The sequence below is a fragment of the Fragaria vesca genome, linkage group LG5 (genome assembly GCF_000184155.1).
Source record: "Fragaria vesca subsp. vesca linkage group LG5, FraVesHawaii_1.0, whole genome shotgun sequence".
In the NCBI taxonomy this organism is placed as follows: domain Eukaryota; kingdom Viridiplantae; phylum Streptophyta; class Magnoliopsida; order Rosales; family Rosaceae; genus Fragaria; species Fragaria vesca.
In genome coordinates this window covers 27,861,723-27,881,780 of record NC_020495.1, presented here as the reverse complement: position 1 = coordinate 27,881,780, position 20,058 = coordinate 27,861,723, and the positions used below count along the sequence as shown (strand labels likewise).

At 38.5% G+C, this 20,058-nt stretch overlaps 2 protein-coding genes across 2 annotated transcripts in view; both read right to left on the bottom strand.

Annotated features, from left to right (window-relative positions):
• LOC101303339 overlaps positions 1 to 2,300 on the bottom strand; it is an 18,838-nt gene extending 16,538 nt beyond the window's left edge. The window contains exons 1-2 of the mRNA XM_004301887.1: positions 2,227 to 2,300; positions 1,532 to 1,781 (exon numbers count right to left, since the gene is read on the bottom strand). Coding sequence (XP_004301935.1) covers positions 1,532 to 1,781; positions 2,227 to 2,300 — 324 coding nt within the window. The remainder of the gene's footprint in view (positions 1 to 1,531; positions 1,782 to 2,226) is intronic.
• Positions 2,301 to 16,389: 14,089 nt separating this feature from the next.
• LOC101303044 (uncharacterized protein At1g08160-like) lies at positions 16,390 to 17,121 on the bottom strand. The gene has a single exon (XM_004301886.1). It carries the CDS (start codon positions 17,119 to 17,121, stop codon positions 16,390 to 16,392), a length of 732 nt encoding a protein of 243 aa, XP_004301934.1.
• Positions 17,122 to 20,058: the final 2,937 nt, after the last annotated feature.

Below are 20,058 nucleotides of genomic sequence, written 5' to 3'. Positions count from 1 at the left end.
TTAGCCAACGACTTTTTTTAATATCTCGTCGGCTAAAGTCTATAAATTCACGAAAACGCTCATATCTCCCCCTATATTACGTAGTTTGGTCAAACCTTCCACACGAAAAAATCTCACGTAGATGAGACGCAACCGCCTATATAAAAATTTTGAGACATTTACCTTCCAACGATAGGGCTCCCCATAGGGAATAATAACGGTAAATAGGGTTGACCGCTACTATCGGCACCGAGACTTTACCCGATTTAAGTGATTTTTGAACCATAGCCGTATTTGACCATTCTGAACACATCTTATTTCATGAGATTTTTGATAATTTTGCTTCCTATGTAGAGTTGGTTCACAAAGTTGTTTAACCTACTAAACAAGTTATACAACATTAGTAGACACGTTGTGATTCCGATGACTAAAATTCACAAACCAAAATTCGACCGTCAGATATGATCATTATGACGAAAGATGTCTATGGTAAAAAATTCAACTGGATCCGACAAAGTTAAGGGCTCGATCAAAACGGTCAACCATAATCCATCGTCACTTATCATACGAAAACGCTCATATCTCCCTCTATATTACGTAGTTTGGTCAAACCTTCCACACAAAAAACTCTCACGTAGATGAGACGCAACTGCCCATATAAAAATTTTGAGACATTTACCTACTGATGATAGGGCTCCCCCATAGGGAATAATAACGGTAAATAGTAGACACGTTGTGATTCCGATGACTAAAATTCACAAACTAAAATTGGACCGTCAGATATGATCATTATGACGCAAGATGTCTATGGTAAAAAATTCAACTGGATTCGACAACGCTAAGGGCTCGATCCAAACGGTCAACTCTAATCAAAAATAAGAAAACTGCATTTTGAAGCCCTAAACGGACTCGGATGACCAAAAAGGCCTATACAACATGGCATTTAGCCATGAGTTTGACTCGTAGCACCATTACACTTCCGGAAAGGTATCACAATAGTCAATCAGACACTAAATGCCAAATCTGCAGCATAGTGAATAATAAGAGTAAATTGCATTGACCGCAACTATCGGCACCGAGACTTTACCGGAATACCGTGATTTTTCAACCGTAGACGTATTTCACCATTATGGTCATATCTTATTTCACGACTTTTTTGCGTTTGAAGGTTCTACGTATAGTTTTTTTTTTCCAGATGAGTTGTTATCCAGATCTGCAAATATAAGGCACTTTAGCCGACGAAATTATATTTTTCGTCGGCTCAACTTTTAAAAATTTCGTCGGCTAAAGTTTAAAAATTTCGTCGGCTAAACTTTTAAAAATTTCGTCGGCTAAAGTTCACAGACTATAGCCGACGAAAAAAATTATTCAGCCGACGAAATATTAATTTCGTCGGGTAAAGTTGACCATAGCCGACGAAAATTTTAAATTAGCCGACGAAGGAAAATTTCGTCGGCTAAAGTCCACTTTAGCCGACGAAAAAAAATTCATCGGCCTGGTTTTTTTATTTTCGTCGGCTAAAGCCTTTCTTCTGGTAGTGCTTGTCATTTACTGATGAAGGATCAACCCCATAATATTGAAGTTCGGCCACCATCTCGTCAAGGTCTTTCTTTTTAGAAAGAATGGTCCTTGACGAGTGCTTCGTTATGATGTCTTCAATTTGTTCACAAATTAGAGTGGCAGCCTGCATACGAATCTTTCGGAGCCCCTGGTTGGTATCCATGACATCAACTCCACCATGAGTGACTTCAGAGAATGCCACATTGTTCAAAAGCCTCGGAGGGTTCACTTTGCAGTTATATCTGCACATGAATTGCGCAAGTTAAAAAAGGAAGAAATATTAGTCCAAAGATACCTTCACGATAAACTTGATGCAATTCATTCTGTTTGATAATGCATGCATCACCCTCGCGAAAGGAGCCTTATTCAAGCAAGCTTCGTCCTCAAAAAGTGGGTGCCCATCCAGCTGAGGGGAACAAAAAAAAAAAAAGAAGTGTCAGTTGAAACGTGACGCCCAGGAGAGAAAGGGGGATCAAGGCCCACTATAAAAATGTCTTCCACCAAATGATGAAGTCTTGAAAGAAAATATTGAGGAGAAAAGGCATGCACGATGATGGTGGTGGCAGAAAAAGATTTTTGTGTTCTTCATTTGGTCCCACAAGAAAGAGACAATATCAAAAAATAATAATAATAATAATAATAATAATTAATTAGTTAATTAACTAATTAGAGACAAAGAGAACATACCTCGACGTAATTCGATGTTTATTGCGAAGGACCTGGAACGTCGCCAAGAAAATTGCTAATGAGGAGAAATTCATCGTTGGGACTGAAATAAACGGAGCCAAGGTCAGGTCCGATTCTTCGACTTTTGAAGTTCACATCCCTGGAGCTGCTACTACTCCCACTAAACCTTTTTGCTTGAGTGTCGGTCCCCTTCAGCTGAAAGTGAGTCTGGGCAAGACGATGATTAGATGAGTCCCATGACCTTCTAGAGTTTGGTGCGGTTCATTCGGAAGGCTACTACTTGGGGGCAACGCCTTGATGGAAGATGCATGAGGGTTGTTGTCAAGTTCAACTTCACGAGGCGGCGCCGTGCAAGTGACAATCTTGTCTTCTTTCACTTTCAAAGGCTTGTGCTGTGACCCGCCAACGGGTATTGTTGCCGTAGTCATCTTGGACATGGACCAATACACTTTAGACCACCATTCAACATAACCACGAGTCACCATATACTATGTTAGAGCGCTCTCAGGCGGCAACGTCACTATGTTTCCTGTCTCACGTTTAGTAAGGCTTTCCCAATGCCAGTACATCAAGGATAATGTACCTGTGCGAATGTCTTTTTTAAGGCTTCCTGGAACATCTTGAACATAGCCAAACTGTCGGCTGAAACGGTGAGGACTGTAGGGTTGAATGACTCGCCGGTTGTCCTGCCTAAGAGTAAGAAGTCCAGATCGAAGGCAGGTGAGGTAGACGATGTTTGGGTGGCTAATGTTCTCGCGGTCAACGATCACTTTGCGCTCTTTATGGATCATGGCTAAAGTGTCCATTCCCACATTACCACATGCGTTGAATAAAGAACGAGCTTGTGCATCTCCAAAATGCTTGGCCGAAAATGCCCTTGAAAAATGAACCATGCTTGGTTTAAAGTTGTCAAGAAGAGGAGAATAAAAATGGGTGCCGAAGTACTCTGCCAACCACGCATACACGTAGTGAAAGGGTAATGTGGCCGAGCAGTTCCCTAGGTCCTTGGAAGCGGAAATCTCGTTCAAGCCTTGATAAATGTTGGCCAACACAGGTATCGCTAGACAAAATTGATAACCTTGTTGGCGACATTAAACACACTGGATCGGATTAAGCCCGTGTCGTCCATAGGAAAGACGAATAGACACAACCAGCACGCGTAAAATGCAGTCAAGTAAGTGGACTCTATGTCTTCGTCATCTCTGCCCAAGTCATCAAACGGTGCGGAGTCGTCATCAGTCCGAGCTTGAACCTCGTGGATTTCGCCAGATGGGTTGTATGTGTTTTGAGGTGCATCTTTCTTGTTCCGTACACTCTTGGCAAGTGGCCTCTTGTATCTCACGCTTCCTTTGTACCAGTACTAGATCCATGACGCGACCTTGACCTTCTGTCCTTTATCATCCTTGCAAAGCTTATGGTATGCGAGAAATAAGAACTTGCAACTCTTGGGAATGACCGATTCGCCTCCTTTACCCTTGGTAGAAAATTCTTCGATAGGTGGAACAACTTTGTTGTAAAACCTTCCAGTGATGGGCAAGCCACAAATATATGTCAACTCCCTCCAAGAAATAAACATTTCGCCACATGATGTGTGAAGAGTATTCGTGCTGGGGCACCAAACTAGCAAAAGGCCCACACCACAGGCGCGACACGGTCCTAGCTAAATAGCGATGCAAACACAGCTCGGTAGAGGCCAGTTTTGTGGATAGATCTCCATTTCAGTTTAGGATGTCTTCTAACCACTCCCAATAACGTTCCGTGTAGGAGAAGGCTCCATTGGCACGAAACCCACTCCATTGCACTGAACCATTGAACATGCGGTTGCTGAGAAGTACGAACGGTGTCTGAGGAGCATTCTGATCATGATGGGCAGACTTCAACATCCATACATTTGCGCTTCGCTTCTCACTTGTGGATTTGGTTGGTTGAAAGGTGGCCAGCGGACGTGATTGTTGGAAAGTCCACCGGGGAATATGACCTAAACCGTCGTAGAAAGGTGTCTCGATGGCGTGCGGCCCAGTTAGTGAAGGATAGGTATATAAGGTGGTGCCATCACTTTGATCGTCGTTGGCGTATTCAAGGATAGTGACTGTGCCCTTCTTGAAACTCTTGAAAAATTTCATGTGGAGCGGTGTACGTCTACGCAATGCCTAAACACTTTGAGTGATTAATCCCACGTCTAAGAGGTGGAAAAAATCAAGCGGTTAGGTGTTCGCGTTCTTCATATTGTCTTCAAGGTACGCAAAGACTAAACGCTTTAAGAGATTAATCCCACATCTAAGAGGTGGAAGAAATCAAGCGGTTAGGTGTTCGCGTTCTTCAAATTGTCTTCGAGGTACGCAAAACCTAAACAGTTTTGAGCGACTTATCCCACATCAAGGAAGTGGAACAAATCAAGCGGTTAGGTGTTCACGTTCTTCAATTACCACCGTAATTCTGAAGAAAAAAAAACGAAAAAAAAAAAAACAGATCAGTACTGTGCAACGAAACATGTTACTGTATATAAAAAAAACGACGACAGAAGGAAGTGAAAAAAAAAAGAAAAAAGTTGACACAAGTCTTGTGTTGATTTCTTCACTGCCCACGCGAAGGCAAGGTTAAGCAATCACTCATTTGACAAAAAAAGTGATTAGCATGTGTGCATGTTAGAGCAATTGCACCCGTAGGCAATTGGCAATTGCTGATTTGCCAATTGAATTGCCCTTGTCAATTCACTATTCATCCCAAATTGGCAATTGCCTCTCCTTTATCAATGCACCCGTTGAAGGCAATTTATATGCTAATTCATTATTACATTTTAATTTTGAATAACTTATTAATTGAAAATTATAAACTTATAATTTGACTAATTAATAATGTGATTAATCGTACAACAGTCATTATTGTTAAACAGATTATTAATTAATGTTTTAATAAATTATCAAATATCTTATGATTTCTGATAAAATATTCGTCCAATCTTCACTTGACACGTGTCAACTTCAGATATCGTTATCTTCTAGAAATATATCTTGGATGTTTGATAAGATTTTCAACCTATCTTTACGTGACACGTGTACTTATCCGAAACTTTTTATCTCCAAAATTGTTGATAAATAACCTCAGACTTCATTCTCTACTCACATATTTCCTCTCATTCTATCTTCATCTCTTTTGAAATATCATCACTCATCCCATTCTCCTCTATTCAATGGATGAATTAAACAGATGGTTGCTGAAAAGGGATCGTGAAAATATGGAGGAGCTGGAGCGAATTCAAGCTACAAACTCTCAAGCGGTTGCATTGGTGACACAATATCAACTGGAACAGACACCTAGAGGGTGTGGTTCACGACCTGGTCGTGTGCCAAATGTGGAGAGACACAGAGAAGTCCGAGGTCAATTCCTCCTGCATGATTATTTTGTTGAACATCCAGTGTACGTACGACGAAGCAAGCTTTCGGACGCGGTATCGAATGCATAAACATGTCTTCCAACACATAATGGAGGATCTTTGCAACCACGACAGTTTTTGGAGGCAAAAACCAGATGCCACTGGAAAAATGGGATTGCTTCCTGAACAAAAGATAACAGGTGCCCTGAGAATGCTCGCATACGGTGCAGCTACTGATCAATGTGATGAAATCACTCGGGTGGGAACTTCTACAGCACTAAAATGTCTAAAGAAATTTTGCAGACAGATCGAGTTTATGTACAGTGAGTGGTTCCTTCGTCCTCCCAATTCTGCTGACTTATATAGGCTTCTCAATAGAGGACAATTCATCCTCCACAATCATGATAAGTTGTATCATTCTTCATAACATGATTGTGGAGGATGAATTTGTCGAAGAAGAATTTGTGGAGCCTGAAGAAGATGATTTAATGAATCCATCCATGACAACTGTCTACGATCGGCCTGTGCATCCGAATACTGGAGAACCTATTCAGTTCAAACCAGTGGGGAGAGATGGACAACATCTTCCTGCATTCAGGGATTGCGAATTTCAAGTAGAGTCTGCCTACCTCCACAAATGTCTACAAGATGATTTGGTGATGCATAATTGGAACATGGATGGCAACTGAGTATGAACCACCACAATCAAGGAATCAAATTTAAATAAATTGTGGTTTGTGATTTTAATTAATGTACTCTTTGTTTGTGTGCTTTATTAATAAGTTTGGTTTTATTTGTAATCCCTTTTTATGTTTATTTATGTTTAACAATAAACTTTGGTTTGGTTTGTCATACTTGTTATTATTAATGTTGTTGAGTTTATTTATTACTTTATTCAATGCATAGACTTTTATTTTATGAAATTAAAATTACATAAGCGGAATATAAATTACATGATTTCCTAAACAACATTTTAAAATTGATGAAGGAAGAAGATGGGGAGGAAAACTTTTGAAAGTTTTGGTGTGAGAAATTATAGAATGAAGATGAGTATTTATAGGAAAACTTTTGACTGTTGCAGCAGAAATTATAAAACCGTTGCAGCTGATTATGGTGGACCCTACTTCTTATTGCCCGGGCGAATTGATTGCCAAAAATTGGCAACCGGATTGACAAGGCAATTTCTGCAAAGTGGGCCCCATGATTTGTCCGGGCGAAATTTTGCCGTTGCATTCATTCTTTGGCTGAAAAGTAGCGGGTCCCACTAATTGCCTCTTCAATTAACCCACCGGTGCAACTACTCTTAGTACGTCAATCCCTTTTTATGACAATTGGTCAAACTACAACTTGGGACAGCACATCAATTCTCTTCTCTCTAATGTATGGGACAAATTCAACCGAACCTACAACTTGGGTCTTGGGGGCAAATCAATTGGACCGGTGACCTAAGCATAAAAAAAAAAAAGAATTGGTCAGTCGAAATCGATAATAAAGTAAGAAGTGCTCAGTTGTCAAATCCAAACTAGAACCTCTCAGACTTGATTTCTTTTACAAAAAATAAAAGGGGATAACTCACAGACTAGTCAAAAAAGGTCTCGTCTGCTGTCGATGGGGTGGCCAAATCAAAAGCCCTTTGTAACCTGCAATACAAATAAAGTAGAATAAACAGGGAAGACGTCAAAAACTTAGGTGGTTTCTTTTGCAAAGCCAGCAGTCAAATCAAGACGAAAGGAAGAAAGAAAAGAAAACATCATAGCGGCGGCAACAAGAACCTTGAAGCAGTTGAGATGGGATGGAAAGCGTTTAAACCGAAACCCTTAATTTATATTGAGGCTTAGGGTTTGCTACACAAGTAACTTCCTAGTTGAGACCTGAAAATTATGGAGGGAATCAAAGATTTCCGGCCATATGACGCCAAATTATTTGGTGTTTGAAATCATTGATTATGGAGAATCAATCAAATCAAGAAATAAATACATCAAAAGTTTCCTTCCGTTTACGTTCGGTGCTCCGAAATCTTTACCGAATCAAATAAAAATACGTAGGAATCCTTGCAAATTTAAGGAACCTCTACAAAATTTGGGTATCCTGTAAATTCAAGGAATCTCTACAAAAATAGGGAATCCTTACAAATTTAGGAATCCCTGTAAATTCGGGAATCCCCACAAAATTAAAGAAATCCTCACACATATTGGAGCCTAAGGTGTCAGCCTAGAACTGTCCACAACAAAAGCATGGACTTCAAGTCGTGCCTCCGGCAAGTGAGGGTAACATGACTGCGACGTACCTTGAAGTGGGGGCATTTGTAAACATAAAATTTAACAATAATAATCGTTGAATTATTCAAATAACGTGTGGGCCCGACAAATTGCATACGTGGCTCGTGAGTTGCCAAAGTTGAAAAGTCGTTGGAAATGACAAGTGGCGACATATAAATAATCGGTCGACAACAAAACCTTAAATCTTGACTAAAATCAATTATTAAATATCAATTGATAATCAGATATCAATTAAATTAAATTGATTATCGAAAAAGGAAGTCGGACATTTAATACAAGGCGGTTATACCATATCGGTCGTAATTAAATCAATCAATTAAGACTGATTGATTTAATTATGTTAAAATTAATAATTAAATCAATTAATGTCAGGACCCACCCTGAATTTCACCCTGAAACCCGAGGTAAATCCTGCGGGGTCCACCTTCAAGGAAAATTTACCAAAAATTCGGCATAACCTTCCTTGAAAATGGACAACCATTTCCTGAAAAATCCAACTTAACACTTAATAATCAAACATCTATCCTCATCTCCTGGAGCCTTCCTGCTCCCCAAGTTCATCAAAACTCCCAATAACAATTTCTCATCAAATAATAATTCCACAACCAACAACAAAGACATTTAATAAGCTACTACTGGACTTTCAGAGCATATCTAATGATGAATGAAAACAATGAAAACGAATAAGCGGAAGCAGCCTCTGACTATGCCTCGACTCCATGTATGCTCGTCCTCAAATAACTTAGCCTGCAAACTGGGCATTTATAAACCAAAGGGCCCAGGGGAAAGTAATTTAAAAACGTTAGAGTGAGTGGACGAAAATAAATTCAATAACTTAACAATTATAAAACTTATATACTTTCCCACTTTTCAACTTTTAAAACTTAACAGCATGCAACTTAAACGTCCTTAAAACCTTAAATCCAAAATCACTTAATAAAGGACAAACCAGCCCCGCTGGTTAGTTTAAACAGAAATCTCATAAGAGGAGATAAACCAGCCCCACTGGTTAATCAAATATTTTATTGAGAAGAATAAAATAGGGGAAGAGTTATCACCATGAAAAAGGAGCCTCCCAGGCTATAATAGCGTCCCACGTTAAACGCTCAACTCACATATGATGAGGACCACTAAATAAGGCTACAATAGCGTCCCACGCTAAGTGCTCAACTCACATATGATAAGGACCGCTAATAAGGTTAGCTAGCAATAATCAAGATAAAAGACCCTATAATATGGTGACTAAAACATACGAAGTCACTTAAATCCATTAAACTTCCCCCAAGACTAAACGAATGGTACAGTTCCCAACCGTACATGAAAATCATCATAAGAAATCATAACACAACTCAATGACGTGTCTCACACGTCAAAATATTCTCCAATTTATAAATATAAGCGAGATTTCAATAACAAATATGAATCATAAATAATAGTATCTCCGTCCGAAAACTACTCGCTAAAATATTCTCCAAGTCAAAATACATTATGCCTCAAATAAACAATTAAATTATGAGGAGAACTACCGACAATCCCATTTTCGGTAATCATTTATAAACTCAAAGTCAAGATCGATATTCCACCAATAATTTCGAGAATTAAAAATAGGAAACTACCGAAAATCCCATTTTCGGAAATCTTATATAAATCTCAAAATCCAACATTAAAACCATTTAATGAAATCCGGAATTTATAAAAATATCCAAACTCAAATATCAAAATAATAATCCGAGCTCAACTCCACAAATCATGACCAACACTTAATAAATGCACCAAACTCAAATAATTTTCAAGCTCATCTCATGAACTGAAAAATTATATTATATGCTCGGAAAATAAAATGATAGATTATAAAATCTTACATGCATATTTATTTTTAAAAACCAAAATGTCCACTCACAAATTTAGGCATAAGCCCGACGATAACCGCATCGCCACTCAAGCGAGGTTCTCTTTGCATCCTGGCACAACTACCATGCTTAGAACCAAACTTCAATTCCAGAAAATAAATACGTGAATTAAAATATCTAACTCTCCTCCGTTTAACCCTCTACTCTTAATAGGGTTAAACTCGCCGGATTCACACCAAACTCCACCACAACCTAAATTCATCAATTCTAACATTCTATAATAAATACCAAGGAAATCCAACGGCCGGATTTTCATTCTAATAACCGGCATTTTCTCCGATCTCCGAAAAATTCCAAACCTAACCAAAACTCATCCAAAAATTCCAAACTATACTTCAATAAACTCCTGTTATTAAAACCATCTCAAAAACAGGAAAAACTGCCCTTAAGGGGCGCCGCCGCCGCCGCCGGCCGGCGGCTGAACTCCGGCGACCTCTAATGGCTACCAAATTTTGACACAATCTTCCTCTCAACATCCCAAACAACTTTCATAACTATCATTAAGTCCAATTTCAAGCCTAAATAGGGTAATCGAAGCCAAACATAACAAGAAAACCCTAAGAAATTCAAACACCCGATTCTCCTTACCTAACTCGAGTTAGGATGAATCCTTTTAGGGTTTAGCTGCTGGGAGGGAGAGCTTCAAGTTGAGACCAACAGCTCCGGCTATGGTGGCCGGAAAAGAGAGTTTCCGGCGAAACTTCACCACGCACAGCCGCTCATTCTCGGCGTGATTCCTCCCTCACGGCAGCACAACACGACCAGCCACCTACCTAGAATTGAAGAGGATGTTCCAAGCTTCGATTTGATACCAAGCACGCCTCCTATCTCGGCCGGACGGCGGCGGACGACAGCCGGAAAGTTTCCGGGTCGGGAGAGCTCGGGAGAAAGAGAGAAGGAAGAGGGAGAGAGAGAGAGAGAGAGTGTGTGTGGCTGGGCTTTGACCCCCTCTTGACCCGGTCCAAACATAAAACACCCACAAAATAAAGCCTACAAGAATTTACCTCTTTTTACCAATATAGAAATTTTCGTTTTTAGACCATAACTTCTTCATACGAACTCCGTTTTAAACGTGCCGCGTGTCCACGAACTCTGTTTAACGTCCTCTACAACTTTCATGAAGAAAGTTTTCCCAAATTCCAAACGGAAGAAAAAGTCAACTTTAGGGTCGTTAAGTAGTAAACGGTTACTCAACACGGTAAAAGACCAAAATAACACCAAAGTAAATAACCGTAAAATAACTTAAGAACCGGGGTGTGACAATTAATCAAAACTTATTGATTTAATTATTACCGTTAAGGAAATACAATTAATTCGGTGTCTTCATTACATGCCATAAACGGAGGTATGTTGACACTATAAATACCCCCTCTCATATCAAGAGGAGGACTTCCAACAACAGAGAGAAAAATGACTCCAAAAACTCAGAAGTCTCAAAATCCCCCGAAGAAATACCAAGCTTCCAAATAGCCAGTTCTTCACCAAACTCAAATCCCAAACACTCATCGCATGATCAACTCTCGTGACCCCTTACGTCTCAAGAACAAGTGTTTGTCACCCTTGAGTCAAATCCATATTCGGAGATAGAATCAGAAGAGTTCACAAAGATTTGTAACCCGCATTCATATCAATAAAATTATATTATTCTTTGTACACGTGTTGTTCTATAATTTGTCGCAGATTTTCCGTGATTACAAAAAGCTGAGTCAAAGATTGATTGTGTCACCTGTGAGGCTTCCATTGTCAATACTTGAGTCCTCTAAGCACGTAGTCAAAGCTTGGTTGTCATATTGTTCTAGTCATCCAGAGGTAGAAACTGTAAAAACAAGGTGAGAACCCACTGAAGAGAGATTGCATTTCAATTACCCATTCCAGTATAGGATCCCTGTGCGGCTGTGCCCGATTTTTATTGATAAGTTGGACAATTATCTTGTTGGGTTTATAATCAAGTGTGGTCGGTAAGTATGAGCTCACCTAGGAATATATTCGTCATTGTCTTTGTCCCTAACTCTTTCAATAATAAAAACAGAGTTCATATCTAGAAATAGATCGAACTGATACCCATGACTATAGAATTAATTGATCCGTCCCCAAGTTCTTTCATTTTTTCTCCTACTAAAAACATCTCCAACAGCTTCCCCATTTTCTTGAACTTCTCAATTTTGGGGAATATAGAGTTGTTTTTAGATCCAACAGCTTCCTCGTCTCATTCCCAAAAATGAGGATGAAGAAAAAAGAGAAGTACTTATTCCCCAAATTTGCAGCAAAGTCTTCCTTTCCCAAATTATCGAAATTAGCATTGTCATAAATTCCTCACATGCTCCAATGAGAAGAAAAAAATATAAAAAATATTATTGAATATTTTATTGTTATAATAAGATATAGAATATTTCTTTTTTGTTATAATTAAAAATGATGTAAAATATTTAATTGTAGTAATAAATGCCAAAATCTCTAAAATGGGAAAGTTGTTGGAGTTAAAACAAATTTTTTTTGAAGATTTTGATTTTTGCTTCCCCATTTTAAAGAAATTTTAGAGAACCTATTGGAGATGCTCTAAGCTGTCTAGCTTAAATGTGTTTCTTCCCATTTTGGCAAACACGGATGATTGTCGACTGTCGACGGCTACCACATTGGCGGAGAACCGCTCAAAGCGTTCATTCACAAACCACCTCGCAAACTCATGGCACGTTTACTTACCTGGAATGGAATGATTGTTATTCATGTGTTTAATTTTAATATGCTAATAATAATATGAAAGTTTTTTAATTTTTTTAGATACTATTGCTAGTGATTAATTTTTTTATTATTCTTTTTTAGATACTAATAATATCTTATTCGTGGAAGTTGTTTAATTTTATGTGTGGAAAAATAATAAGTGATGTCTTAATTTTATTGTTCAACCCTTGCATCTTGTCATTTGATATACAACTCAAAATGCCAATACTAGAACCAAATGATTTTGATAAATCATGGTAGAAGAGACGAGATTGCAATATACACAAGCACACACATAGCCTCTATATTAAATTATTAATATATATGTAACCACATGATTATAATCAATATAATGAATCAAAATAGTCACTATGGTATTTTAGTCACACCCTAATTTTCGAAAGATAATTTTTCAAAAATTTGGGCATAATATACCTTAAAATATTAAAATCCCAAAACCTGTTTCAAACAAACTTAAAAAAAACTAAAACTCAATACGGAAATGTAAACGTCACAAAACTCAACACTGAGTTAAATATTACATTTCCTTGTTTACATAAACTTGAAAATCAAGAAAATGAACACACTAATATGAGTTTTAATATGTCTACCCCAAATATAAAAATATACAATGTACAACAAAACCCAACAAAAAACCCTACCACTAAGCCTCCACCTCAACCCTGCTGATTCTCACTTGTAGGTCTAACCCCTACACCAAGAATTGGTGCACCGGATTGTAAACAACAAACCCGGTAAGCTTGTTAAATCCAAGCTTAACAAGCTTGGATTTAATCATTATTCTTTTGGAATATCTATATTTGTTCATAAACCCGGAAAGCTCATATATGAGTAATTCTAAAAAAAAAACACAAAACCTCCAACAACAAATTATATCACAAAAGCAATTTATATCAATAATTAAATCCACAATTCCAACACTTTTTCAATTAATATATACCCATGAGTCCCAGGTATTAATAAATACCCCTTATGACCTACAACAACAAATTGTGTACCTATGAGTCCCAGATACCATAAGGTATCTCCCATGACCTACACCGACAGACGGAATAGAGCTCTATTCCTAACCGTAACCAATCACCTAGCCAAAGGCTTGGAACCCGGTTTGACTGTCTAATATCAAAACACAAAATAATAAATATCATCTTAACCGTAACCAATCACCCGATTAAAGGCTTGGAACCCGGTTTAGCTATTTATCCAACAATCACAATATCACAACATTATCATCAACAACACAAGATAACATCATAAATTATATCCTTCCACATATATATATATTTACATGAACAAATATAGATATTCCACAAGAATAATCTATCAATAATCAATAAAATTATGATCATATGAACCTCAAAATAACATATAAGGAAAACTTGTTTTATCTTACCTCTGAGCCGTTGGCGATCAAGCTCATATATTTTAAAAACAATTAATAGCAAAATATTAAATACAACATCATAATCATTATCATCCTCAAATGACCATAATAAAACTTGGTTCAAAAGTGAACCTTGGTGAGATTTACACACCTCAATATCCCACTGCGTTTCCGCAAAACACAAAAATCAAGTTAACCACAACCTCACAAAACACCTAAAATTACACAATTAAAAACCTTAGTAAATTCTCAACAAGGAACAAATAACCTTAACCTAAAGGTTGCCCAAAGAAGGGCAATCCTTCCTCCAAGACCTCCCAAGGTCATTGGACACTCAACCAACCAACCATACTACCTCCAAGATCAACTTTCAAAGTTATGACCTAAAAAAACACCAAGAACAACATAGCACCTATGCAATCCTTCCTCCAAGACTTCCCAAGGTCATTGGACACTCAACCAACCAACCATACTACCTCCAAGCTCAACTTTCAAAGTTATGACCTAAACAAAAACACCAAGAACAACATAGCACCTAAGCTACCAAAACCAAAACAACACTTAGCCTTCACACACATCAACACCCTAATAGCTAACAAGGACTAGCTAACACGGAAACCAAAACCCCCACACTGCCCGGACACGCCACCACAGGCGGCGGCGAGTGAGCCCCACGTGCCACCACCAAACTCAATATTTGGGGAAACTCACAACATGAAACTTATAGATTGAAGCATGGATTATTAGGGTATTTGGGAACCCTATAATACAAGGAAAATTGATATGAAAATCTAGGGTATTACATTTAGTAACATGTAGGAAAAATTACACGAGAGTGAATGTGTTTAGGGTTATTTTAGTAATCAAAACTGTAATTAGTTGCATTCCTAGTCTAATTTCATATGGTAAATAAACAACTCAATGAAATTGACTCTCCACATACTATTCCATTCCGTCTCCCATTCCTTCCTTCTTCCATTCCTGACGAAATTCATTCCAAATAAGTAAATATGCCCTTAGTGTAATTTGCAGAGTACATGGAATGAGGTTGAAATATGAGAACGAGAGATACCCTGTTCTCTAACTTTGGCATCTTTGAGCAGGCCATTATAGGAACCCTTTCATCTACTCAAATGTCCATTTTAAATTAATAAGATTAGCATTTAACTTGTTCACGAGTGCCAAAGGCTCCCTTCGCCTAGTAAACCCCGGTTATGCCCATCTCTGGTAAGAGGGCAATGCACAGCTCACCTATGAGAATTTGCTGCAGAGGGCGGCATGGTAGATCACCTATAATTGGTTTCATGCTCTAAAGTTCTCTCTCTTTGTTTCAATTCTATGGTGGTTGGCTGGTTTTAAACAGGTCACTTCAAGTGAAAAACTTAACAAATGGGAAAACGGCAAGGAATCCAGACAAGAAGAGCCACACTACTTGCTACAGAAGCATAGAGAAGACTAGTTTTAATTTGGTAGAGTACTAAGTTCTCTTCTTGTAAACATAAATAAACATGTATAGCTTTGTTTTCTTTGGCAAGTCAAACTCATCCTAAGGAAAACTACTCTGGTTGAATAGTAATATCCAAGCCAAAACGAGTCAAACAGCGAGTTTCATACAAGTATTTCTGCTTAGTGGTTCAGCAGCTATGTATCTAATTACTATTTTCCAGAGTTCCAGACAGACCATTCCAGTTCAAAATCTGTACTTTAAGAATCAAATAACACTAGGGCTTTTCAATTAAACTAACACTAGGGCACAAGTCACTTAATATGAGTTCCACCATGAGGCATTACCACCCCCTACTGAGTTGTCAAACTAGACACAACATAGATGCTGCACTTGACTTTGTAGCTGCTCGCAATCAGCAGTTAGGCATCAACGCTTATCATTGACACACGACAAGGTTAGGCAGACCAAACGGCTCATTAAGCAAATGATTGAGAGTTAGCTTGATGAGGATTTCTACAATACTTATGCAGGACTAGCTACTCCCTGAACTCTACACCCGAAGTCCCAAGATTTTGTCCCCCACACAGAATGTTATATCTGGAGGATAATTAGATGTTCTCACTCGAAAATGGTCTCAATAAGCAGCAGCATTCAAATTGGGTTATGAAGACTACATATTTATTAACAAATTATTTCAAACATGGATCAAACCAGAAACAATCACCCAGTTCATTTTCTGCTATTAGATCAATAAGTCATGTTACTACTTACTAACCTTAAAAATATCGCAATCCTTGACCCTAAACTACTAACAATCAGAATGATAAGATCCATAATATCATATTACTGAACAGAACAAACAAAAGAATTGGAGTTAAACTCTATACAGCAATTGAACCTAACCCATCAATCTCATTAGTAAAAACCCATGATCCTAAAACCATACATTTTATCAATGGCACCGTGAGAATCAGACAAACTTGAAAAGAACTGAACAGAAGTGAGAGATAAAAGGATGCATGCACTCACTCTCACACAGCAACGCCGCAATCTCTACCTCCGCCGGTCATCTTCCCGGTCCCATTATTCGAAATGGCAACCGGCACGTCAAGGCACAACACTCTCAGCAGCCGCCGCCTCAGCCTCCACCCGCCTTTCCGGAACTGAACCCTGGCCAGCAGCTTGATATTGAAGCTAACCAGCCCACGCGCCGCCCTGTCCGCGTTGATCCCACTCGCCACCCTGTCATCGACGAACGAGTTCGCCGCCGAGAGAGTCGCGTTCACTGCGCTCCGGACGCGCTTGCCCTGCTGGAACGGCGGGACCCTTGTCTCGGAGATGAAGCCAGAGCGGTAGAAGACGGAGGCGCCGATCCCGTCGTACTCGATGGTCATCTTCTTGTTGGGGTTGAAGACGTCGAAGCCGACGGACCAGGTTCCGGTGAGGGCTTGGCGGGAGGAGGAGACGTTGAGATTCGTCACTGTAAACGAGTCGACTCGGAAGTCAGGGATCTTGGGGCGGAGGATGAGCCAGATTATGAGGAGGAGGGAGCCGAAGATGACGAAGAGGAAGACCATGGCGATGACGAAGCGGCGGACGAAGGCGGCGCGTGCGGTGTACGCGTTGTACGAGGCTTGCTGGTAGACAGGATAGTTTGGGTAGGCGCCGTTGGGGTGGCCGTTGGCGGCGGCGGCGGGCTGAGGGTAGGGCTGGGCGTAGGGAGGGGCTGGGTAGCTGGTGACCGGTCGGGAAGGGTCTGCCATTGTTAGGGTTTTCTGAGATTTGGGGGAATTGGGGATTCTGCGTGTTGGGTTTTAAAAGGGAAAAGAAAGAGCGAGGAAAGGAAATGTGGGTTTAGTGAAGAATTTGGAGGTTTTAATCAAATCTTTACTCTGTGGATTTCGTGATATCCGGAAATGCTAAGATGTAGACGAAGGGTGCCGTCCTGCCTCTGCGGGAATATGACGCGTAGGATATGTCGAATCTTCTTGAGCAGTTTCTTCTACCAAATTGACCTAGAGTCCTTTTTTTTTTTTGAAAGTATTGACCTAGAGTCCTTATAAATGGACTATTTGCTCTTTGGTTTTCCCGACAACCGGAGAAGTATGGCAAGATAAAGGCTGATAAACCGAAACGAAAGGGATACATTTTTCTTGGTGATAGATAGAAAGAGAGAATTGGTGAGGAAGTGAGTATGTAACTTAGCTTCGTTGATAATAAGCCACAAAAGTATAGGTGTTTACATTACAGAGGAGTGAAATTTAAATATTATCAGAAATAATTTACTAAAGGCTAGTTTGGGATTGCTATGACTTTTTATAAAAATTGGTTTTGTTGTACTGTGATTATAATCAGCTGTGAATTAAAACAGTTTTCTGTTTGTAAATATTACTAGGGTTAGTTTGGGATTGCTGTGACTTTTTATAAAAATTGTTTATGTTGTACTGTATTGTGAATACAATCAGCTATGAATTAAAACAATTTTCTGTTTGGTAAATGTTACTTTTAAAACTATTGACAGCAACTTCTAAAAGCAACCTCAAGGCTGTTTCTAAAATATGTTTCCATTGACCTATAATTTTCAAAAAAAAAAAAAACTAGCTTTTGTTTAGGAGTGATGCTAGAGACACCAAAAATTTCTACCAAATTAGAATACCAAATGATGTGGCATATGCCATATCATTGGCTTCAAATCTTCTGTCTCAAGTTCTCTGTCACTTTTCCTGTAACCCAATAGATTATTAACACTTGTCCCGCCATGTCATCACAGTTAACATCTAGTTGACGGAGTGAAGTCTTTAATTATTTTTTATTATCCTTTCTTTAATTAATTTATAACTAATATGGATTACTAACTCATACCAGCTAAGTTCTTATCGTCTTCTTTCTTCCAGTAATCTTTTCTCTTCTTTTTTTTTTTTTGGTTCAAATAATCTTTTCTCTTCATTCATCAAATACAAGAGATCCAGTTCACAAAACTATACTTTCTAAATGATAAGAATTGTCAGTATATTTGAATCAGCAAAAATTCACCAATTCTAACTCTATATATTTTCAAAAAAAGATCCCCATACTGATAAACCTCATCCTCTCTAACCCATAACTCCCTTCTTCATCTCTCCTCACCTACCCCAATCAAAAGAGTCAAAACCAGAAGACTCCTCCTCATCACCACTCAGTTCCCGTTTAATGGGTTCTTGGTACTTCAAACCTTCAACTCTGGTGTTGTTAAGAATTAGAACATAGCGGATACCGGAAATCATGGCCCTATTGAGGCTCTCATCGGCGCACGATCTGGAGAATCAAGCATAAAGCCTTGGAGGCCATCATTATTGGAGATGAGGCGGTCATGGCCGGAGTTCAGAGAGAGATTTCGTTGTTCATGGCCGATACCGGCATAAAGAGAGAGAGATCTGTTTCTTTTAGTAGCAGAGAGAGACCTGCTTTTCAAAGAGCAAAAAAATGAAAAACACAAATAAAATGATATTTTTCATCGGAAGACAAATAAAAAGAAAATAGGTTAACGGAGGTAATGTGACTGTTATTCTTACGTGGCAGAGCACGTGTCAAAATTTGAGTGGGTTACAGGGAAGGAGAAGGGTTTTTGGTAACAGAGGATTTTCTGCCCATATCATTAGTTTATATGCCACGTCATTAAGTGTTGATTTCTAATATATACAAAACTAAATTAATATGTTCTATTCTCCTACAATTAAATTTTGAAAGAATTAAAATAAGGCATGAAATAATACATGCAAACCCTAAAACTCATATTAAGGATGAAGATGCCGTCGCTCTCCTACATGAAGTCAGCCATCTTGTTGCCTCGATCTTTGTTTAGATTTTCTAACCTATTTTCTAACCTAAGTGTTTTGTGTTTTGATATTTGGATAAGTTTCACATCAAGATCTGAGTGATTTATATTGATGAGTTTGATCATCATTTAGAAGCCAGATAGAGAAAGAGCAAGGCATTCGAAGGCAAGGGTGATATTATGATTTGGTACTAAATCTAATATATTTGTTTTTGGTTATAATTTAAGATCTTCTGCTAAGGGAGAACCTTAGGCTGGTGATGCTTCAATATTATGCATCAATGGTGTCTATGTAAAAGAATACATAATTAGAAACGAGACTGTAAGCATCTAAAATGGATGATGAGAGGGAGGCATTTTGATTAAAATTTTATTTTTTCATAATCAATATCTTTTATTTAATTTGATGTAAATACATGGTGGAAATTAATGAAATAAAAGAACTCCATGTCAAATTCCACATCATTTGGTATGCATTTTTTGGTATAAAACTTTGTGCTCTCTAGCATTTTTCTTTGTTTAGTTTACCAAACACAATAAAATCTAGAAATTTAAATAAATGCTGTTTTTTTTTTAAGAGTAAATGACACTTTAGTACTAATTTAAGCTTCATTTTGCCCATTTAAATGTTTTTAAAAGAAATGTGTCCACTTCAATATAAGGTGTGAAATGTGCCTTATTAGACAAAACTTTTCTAATGGGCCCATTTTTAACAGTTTTTTCTGTCGAAAATACCCTCAACCAGTGGACTATATATACCAGACGAGATCCATTTTCAAATTTCTGTTTTGAAGAGAGAGAAAGTTTACGATCGGAGAGAGAGAGAGAGAGAGAGAGAGAGAGAGAGAGAGAGAGATCTCGCGCTCGTCGTTCAGAGGACGGACCG

Coding starts and splice junctions, on each gene's coding strand:
- LOC101303044 (XM_004301886.1), bottom strand. CDS start 17,121: ATGGCAGACCCTTCCCGACCGGTCACCAGCTACCCAGCCCCTCCCTAC.